Source organism: Nicotiana tabacum, chromosome 1, assembly GCF_000715075.1.
Source record: "Nicotiana tabacum cultivar K326 chromosome 1, ASM71507v2, whole genome shotgun sequence".
NCBI lineage: Eukaryota > Viridiplantae > Streptophyta > Magnoliopsida > Solanales > Solanaceae > Nicotiana > Nicotiana tabacum.
Genome location: NC_134080.1, coordinates 191,179,267 through 191,187,504, shown reverse-complemented (window position 1 = coordinate 191,187,504; position 8,238 = coordinate 191,179,267). Strand labels below are relative to the sequence as shown.

General features: G+C 35.7%; 1 protein-coding gene across 1 annotated transcript; it reads right to left on the bottom strand.

The window, feature by feature from the left end:
- Nucleotides 1–3,761: 3,761 nt before the first annotated feature.
- Nucleotides 3,762–7,897, bottom strand: LOC107792951 (NADPH HC-toxin reductase 1). The gene is given in 6 exon segments (XM_016615215.2): nt 3,762–4,078; nt 5,240–5,405; nt 5,408–5,606; nt 6,317–6,529; nt 7,412–7,578; nt 7,699–7,897. Coding segments are annotated over 6 exon segments (1,008 nt in total). The 5' UTR covers nt 7,820–7,897; the 3' UTR covers nt 3,762–3,936.
- Nucleotides 7,898–8,238: the final 341 nt, after the last annotated feature.

The following is an 8,238-nucleotide window of genomic DNA, read 5'->3' as shown; positions in this document are numbered from 1 at the left end:
CATTTGCCATATTTCATAATCATAGTATGCTACTATAGCAAGCAAAATCCGAATATATTTGAGCATTGCCACGGGAGAGAACGTCTCGTCATAGTCGACTCCATCTTTCTAACGATATCCCTTGGCAACAAGACGGGCTTTGTAGGTCTCCACCTTTCCGTCTGCTCCAATCTTTTTCTTAAAAACCCCATTTACAACCTATAGGTTTTACATCCTTTGAAGGTTCAACTAAAGTCCATACTTTATTTTCATTCATGGATTCCATTTCGGATTCCATGGCCTTTTGCCACTTCTCATAATCAGAACTTCGTATAGCCTCTTCATAGGAGTTTTATCACCACTATGGCATTTGCCCCGCTCAACTTGCCCCTCACATTTACAGGTTCACCAAGATGTTGACCAAATTTACTGAGCACGCCGGGGTTGAGGTGACAGTGCGACATTTGGTGCACCTCCTCGAGATTCTATAGGGGGGACGATGTTGAACCTTCGTCACCATAGAGGCAAGTGCTTGGTGGTGAGGATGGAAAACAAGGCCAGCTACCAATTCTGACTTGATTTCTTTTACGTCGGAACTGAGGACGTTGTAAATACGACGACGGCTTCCCTGAGGCTTGGAATTATACATGTAAGTGTCCAGGTTTCTTTTGTTTTTACATTTTACATCTTTTCGCCAATTTCAAGCTATTAAGTTATTCTTCCTTCCCTGTAGCCAACAACATTCCTCCATGACGCAGGGATTCATGATTGCCCGAGCCTCTTTAAGAAGTTCAGACCGGCTCTCCCTTCTACAGGTAACTTCTCTTTTTTGCCGTGATCGTTTCTTCTCTTTGTTGTATGCTGGCTTGCTTTGTTAACTTTATGTTTCTTCCTTTTCTAGGTCCAGTTAGGGGGTATTCTCGAAGGAGCACGACGTTTGTGCCTTTTTTTAAGAAAAGAGTCGTTGCGCCTTCGGTTTCTACCCCTGTCGTGGTAGTTAAGCCTTCTGTACCTGCCCCTGTATTGATTGTTGCAGCCTCTGATTCTACCCCTATTGCAACTATTGCTTCCACTCCTCAGTTGTTCTCGTTGATCGATGAGGACGATCAAGTCTCCCCCGGTGATGGGGATCTAAGGCCTCGTAAGAGGATAGCCGTAAACGTGGGGGAGGGGGGATCCCGATGTCCATTGACTCGTTGGAGGGCGGCATTGTTCTTCGAGAGACGACAACAATACATAGTGGAGAAGGTACTGGGGCGAGCTCTAAGGCCCCACAATTGGAAGAGACGGATGTGGACGTACTGTGCGTCCTGATGGGGAGACGATCGATGAGGGGGTACTTGATGGCGGCCCCATACTTTCAAAGCAAGAGGAAGCTTCATCCTCCTGGGCGGGAATGGATGTTTCTTTGCCAGCCTATGACAGAGGGAAAGTCGTCTTCAAGGACGTTGATGAGTTGTGTTTCAACATTGACTTGGACGATCTGAGGATGGTCGATGAGGGGCTCACCCAACTCGATGTGAGGCTAGAGGGAGGTTCTAGGACCATCATGATCCTAATGGATCATGATTTACTTGTAAATACCACGGAAGTAGTCCCTGCTCTCGGTCCTTTCTGTTATGACGTCGAGGGTGAGACCCTCAAGAAGATAACCAATAGTACTTTGTCGAAGAGTATCATTGGTCTCGCTCTCAGGGTAAGTACGATTGTTATCCACCCTTTTCCTTATACCTTAGCTTATTTTTAAATTCCAACCTCTTTTCTTTGATTTGTAGACAGTCATTTTGGAAATTGAGAGTGTTCGGAGGGCGAAAAGGCATAAATAATTTTTTTGTGAAGCTGAAAGGGAAGTATACAAAGTACCATAGGAAGTATCGAGATCTCCAAAGTTGGCTTCGTGAGGGAGGCGATACGTTGGCCTTGAGAGAAGATTTGAAGAAGAAGGATGAGGACCAGATGGTAGCCATGGAAAAGTTCAGTATCCTTGAGGGCACGTTGAGGAGCAAGAAAGAAGAGCTTGAGCTCAGTTAGGGTGTGGCAGCCCAATGCAGCAACCTTCAAGTTCAAGTAGTCCAACTGCAAGGCCAGTTAGACGAGTGCCTATTCCAGATGGAGGCTCTCAGGGGTGAGATTGCTGAGAAGCATGAGGAGCTCGAGCCGGCGGAGTCTTCTCGAATGGATTCTCGGAGAAGGATCGAAATTCTTGAACTGGCGAATAGGACTCTCTGCTCTGAGCAGGAAAATGATCTCTCGACGGCACGAACTAAGGAGGGTCGTCTTGAGGAAAGGATTGGGGATCTAGACAAGGAGACTCTGAGCTGCATGATCGATTATATGATATTTATGTACTCTTGGAGACTTGTAGATGGATGTCATGTATACGGATACTTGTATGGCCTTATCGGCCTATGTTTTGAGTGTACAAATGATCATGTTGGCCTTATAGGCCCGTATGTCATGTAAGTAAGTTTCTATATCAAGTTGGGTCGTTCTATGTCAAGTATTCTCTCATGTTTATTCTACTTATCTCACGACAACCTATCCGGCTCATTTACCTATGATATTATGATACGAAAGATACATTATGTAGGTACTTGAATCCGTCTTCTGTTGAAATTATACTGATGACATGTAGCAGCCTTCGAAGACTCTCCTAGTGCTAACGCGGCCTAAATATAACTAGGATAATTTTTGTCCTATACAATAATCATTTAAAATATCAAAGGATTTTATAACTTGATAGTAAAGGCATTTCAAATTCAAAATTTAGTATTAAATATTAATATTATTTCAGTTAGAGATGAATTTAGAAATGAGGATAATTAATTAATCATATAGAAAATTATATAAAGTGTGGGGATAGATATTTATAAGTTGAATTAGTTTAAAAATAACAAAGTAAGTAGTCAAACATAATATTAATAAATGTAGACAAATTAAGATGAACAATAGAATAAATTTTTAAAGTAAAAAATTTAGGAGTAAGAAAAACACATATGTTATATTAAAAAGAGAATACTTGACAAAAATATTTAGTGAAGTGACAAGCTAATAAACGTCATAATAACAAATGAACTAATGCTAAATATAGTATTTTATGTAATAAAAAATGAGGAACAAAAAAATTATTTGATGACTGTATGAATCTTTTTTCTAATTTCCTAAGATTTTTTTATTGGATAATAAGAAGGGGAAGTGAAATTTAATTCAAGCATTATGATATAATATGCTCAAACAAATTAAATCACATAATATGATTAATATTCTTTGCACATCACGCAGGTACTAATATTAGTTGGTTAAGAAATTGAATGGATGAATTCGTTGAAAATAATAAAAGATTGGAGAAAATTTGAACTAAATCGCGACAGACCCATGAACTGAATTGGGTCAAATCCAACCGCCGAATGTGGTTGCTGTTGATTGAGGAAGAAGGTTTTGGTGACCGAACAAAGCCCAATTGCAGGCTGTAGAGCAGTAGGGATCATTGATTATTAAATACAACTACCTGTTACATTTTTCTTGTCTTGATTATTTTCGAGACACAAAATTTATTGGTACACTTTAATTCTGTAAAATGCTTGCGCACACAAAAGAGCTAAACCAAACAAATTTAAAGCAGAAACAAACCAATTAAGCTACCTTAGGAAGCCTAAAAATTGAGTCTAGATAATCAATACGACCTGGAGGGCCGCGTCTGTTAATACCAGAGCAATTATTTGAAAACTCGCTTTAGAAACTTGACACGAATGCAGGGGCGGATCCAAAACATTACATACAGGTTCACTGGAACAGAGTAGCTTTTGTTCATATCTTGTATATATATGAAGAAATTCATTAAATGTCTATAAAAATGAAATTGTGAACATAGTTGTTATTGTATATAAATTTGAGATTTTTATAGGAACCTATAAATTGTAAATTCTGGATCCGCCTCTTGATATATGAGGTGCTTCATTATTGCTGAAAGGAGTCATTCTTCCTGGCACTACTAACACTATCATCCAATATCTCCTTCATCCCATACTTGTACACGAAACCGCTGTCAACAAGCTTTTTCGATCCCCATTTGATTTCTCTATTGGGGTCATTCAAGTACCTGGAATGAGAAGTTTTACGAAAGAAATTAAGAGGAAAAAGCATAATAAGAAAAAATTCCATTCAAAGAGAATATTTTATATGCAATTCAACTTCATATTCTTCGGGCTATTCAAATTTGAATTTCTTCTACTAAATCTTCTTAAATATTTTAAATGCAAAAAGTTCATCGTGTTTAATATTTGTATTAGTTTCTAAGAATTGAAAATAAAATTTCAATGAAACTAATAGCACTGTCGTTTTTTTACCTCTAAAATATTTTTTCATGTATTGACTTTAGAAGGACACTATGTTTGAGACAAATGAAATAATGCATACGGGATTAATAAGTTATATATATTGACACTAAAATCTTATTTTAATTTATCAATGTAATTTAACCTGACACTAGTTGTATGAGACATCTTTTTTGTCTCACAATTTTGTGAACCAAAATTTTTGAGGACCTACAAGTATAAGATTAGAGTCCATAAATTTGTGAGACAAAAAGGAGTCGCAAACAACTAATGTAAGTTACGTGAGCCACATAATAAAACTTATCGCGAGAAATAGATGACAATTATGTCAACAACATAGCATACCTAATTTTACCTAACCTACTACTTCTAGAGTACTTATTAGTTTTTCATTTGCCAATTTCCTTCCTCACGTGTCCCTGTCCCCGGGTCCCACATGTAATTTGCTAATTTTCCCAATGTGTCTTTCGTGAGCTTATTTTCATTCATAACAGGCTCTAATACATAGGTTCTACAAAATGCAATAGTTTTGAATACCCAAATCCTTTATAGGTGTAAAAAAATCCACTAACTTAGCACAAAAATTAAATTCAGAACTCATTTACTAACATTTGAGGTTGCTACTGTCCAGACCCTAGAACCATTAAGTTCATATAAATTTATATTGTAGTTACTCCATAAGGGACCTGAGTGTGCAAATACTCAATCACTAACATCTTAGGTTACTATCTTAGAACCCTAAACCAATTAAGTTCAAATCTTGAAACTGCCTCTGAGGTTAGGTACGATTTTTATCTAAGTCACGACTAATTAAACCATACATATTTACATTGTAGTTACTTCGCTATGGACCTAAGAATGCAAACAGCCAAACACTTTTTACACTATGGATGTATGAAACTTAAAATCAATGGATACGATCTTACTCTTGGTTGACATTAAACTCTGGATAATTCTGTTGGTAGTAACAGCCAATCTCTGCAGAAGAAACAAAGAGGCTAGCGCACAAGAAACGGCCATTGACTGCAGCTTTCATTGAGAACAAGTGAGCTTCACATACATCTTCAATATGCACAATTGGCACTTTTCCATGAGCTCTTCTAAAAACTTGAGTGAATTATAGAGACTTTTCTCTTGTGTCAACAGTGACAAGAATAAGGCAGTACTTGTTGGGGTATAAGGTAAGTATGTTTCTCCACCCACAAGACCGCAGCATAATGTCACCACCTCCATACCCTCCTTCCCACAGTTTAACATCTCTTTCTCGGCTAGCATCTTTGACTCTACATAATCCTATTATTATAAAGAGTTATAAGTTATATGTAATGATATTGTAAAAATATTTACATAATCGTATCACAACTTATAAGGTAACTACATTAAACTTTTCATAATAACTATTAATTGGGTAAACTACTAGATATAGCATTAACCTGATACATGTTAAAATGTACTGTGATATTGCAAAAATTATAAAAGAGTTTAAAATGTCATTTTTAATGTAGATACACGTAAATTTTAGTGAATAAGCATTATATTAATTACTAACTTGATAAAAATGATATTAATAGCTTGTTTGGCCAAGTTTCTAAAATCAGCTTATTTTGATAAGTGTTTTTCTCAAAAGTACTTGTGGTGAGAAGCAGTGTGTGTTTGGTTAATGAATTTGAAAAACACTTCTGAGCAACAATTAGTATTTGATCAAGCTCTTAAAAAGTGCTTTTACGTATATTTTTTTCAAATATGCTTTTCAAAAAAGTGCATTTGGGGAAAAACTACTTTTTTCTTTCTCCAAAACTAAATTTCTGCTTCTTCAAAATTATTTTTGCTTCTTTTTGAAAACACTTGTTTTCTTCTAAAAGCTTGGCCAAACACTTCAATTTAAAAAAATAATAATAATTTAACAAAAAAGTACTTTTGGCCGGAGAGAAGCTAAGAGTGGTTAAACTACATAAGAGCTTTATTGCAGCATATAGGAAGGTAAATAAATACATTAGGCTCACCTTAAGCCCCTGATCGGCATAAGGATTTGAGAAATTTAGAGGTGTCCAACACGTTTCATCCATCAAATCCTTGAAATTAGTCCCATCATCCTTCAATGGAGAAGCAGCAACCACAGATGCAGTATATATAAGCTTTTTTACTGTCCCAGATTTAAGGCAAGTCATTCCAATTTTCTTCACTGCAGCAAGTGTAGCCTCAGTTCTATTTTTGTACTGTTTCATATGACCCCAAAACAAAAATCAAAATTAGTTATAAAAAAAATGAGAAGAAATAGAAAAAAAATTCTATAATATTGGATCTTTTCCTTTTTTTGGCAATTTCCTATAGTCCTAAACAAATCCTAGTAGTAACTAGAGCAAAAGGTAGTCTTCCTTGTGCATATACCACCTATAATAGGCAACATTTAAATTTGATGAGTTCGACTTTTAGAATTTTTAATTTGGGTTCAAAATATAATATATTAAGTAATTAAAATTTTAATAATTTTTAATATACACATCTACGTAACGTCGTTGCATGACGAAAATATCGGCTCAGTTGAGTCCATTGAACTCATGGATGGTGCTGAGGAAGCTACATCCCCACCAAATCACAATAGATTTAAGTTATACTCCCTCCGTTCTAATTTATGTTAACATGTTTGAGTGGATACGGAATTTAAGAAAAAAATAAAGACTTTTGAAATTTATGGTCCTAAACAAGTTAAAAGGGGGTCCAGCGTATTTATATGGTTATAAAAGCCTCTCATTAATAGTAGAATTGTAAGTTTAAGTTACATTATAATCAAATTTAGAAAAGGATCATTCTTTTTGGAAGGAACAAAAAAAGAAAGTAGGTTCATATAAACCGAAACAAAGGAATTAGTATATATTAATAGTGTATGCTACTTTTCGTACTATAAGTGTAAAAGTTTTTTGAGTTACCATTACTACTCCTATTAAGAGTGATGACATGTCATTATTCAAATTAACCTATCAGATAAAAAAAACTTATACACAGCCCGTGCATAAAATTTAAACTCAATAAAAATTCGGGATAAGAGTGATGGATGAGTGGCATAGGTGGAAAGGGGGAGTGAGGACAAAAAATAATACTTGAAATCCTTCGGAATGCAACAAAGGGGTAGCAACATGGAAAACGAATTCACAGCCTTGAATTGCCAGCTCAAACTCTTCTGGTTTGTAAATATCAGCTTGAAATAATTTGAGTCTTTTATCTGCACCAAGAAAGCTCTTCAACAGCCCCACCTTTGATTCATCCTCTGCACGTGATTGAAGTATGATTCTCCAAAACTTATGTATTTTTTGAAGATCGACGCGAGTATGATCGAATGTATTTTTGAAAAATTCGAGGAGTAAAAGAAACTAAATAAAAAACATACCTAAGTTCCTGAGGGTAGCGTGAACAGTGTAGCCTCTGTCCAAAAGTTTGTTTACAAGAGAAGAACCTATGTAACCTGCACCTCCTGTAACACAGACCTTACAGTTGCTTTTCTTCTCCATTTTTGCTGGACCTCTTATTTGCTTTATCTCTTCCTCAGATATTTCTATTTATATTCTATTCATATGGGAAATCTAAATGATAAAATAGAGCCATGTGCTTTTTGTCATATCGTATGATCTAGATTTATCCAATACGTAGTGTTTATTACAGAAACAACAAAGTCAAACACGAGAAAGTGCCACATGCTTTATGCCATAGGTTTTTAGTTTACTTGCATTGGCGGCTTTAATAAAAAAATTACAGTGCAACTTAAAATCTTATCGAAGGATATCTGGCTGTTAGTAATTTAATAATTATTTTTGTTAAGTACCAATAATTGAGGATTTAAATAAATCTTGATAATGTAAACAAAAGTCACTATATAAAAGTTAATGCTCGCTGAGTTGGTCTGTTATATATGAACCCTTAAATTAAAGCT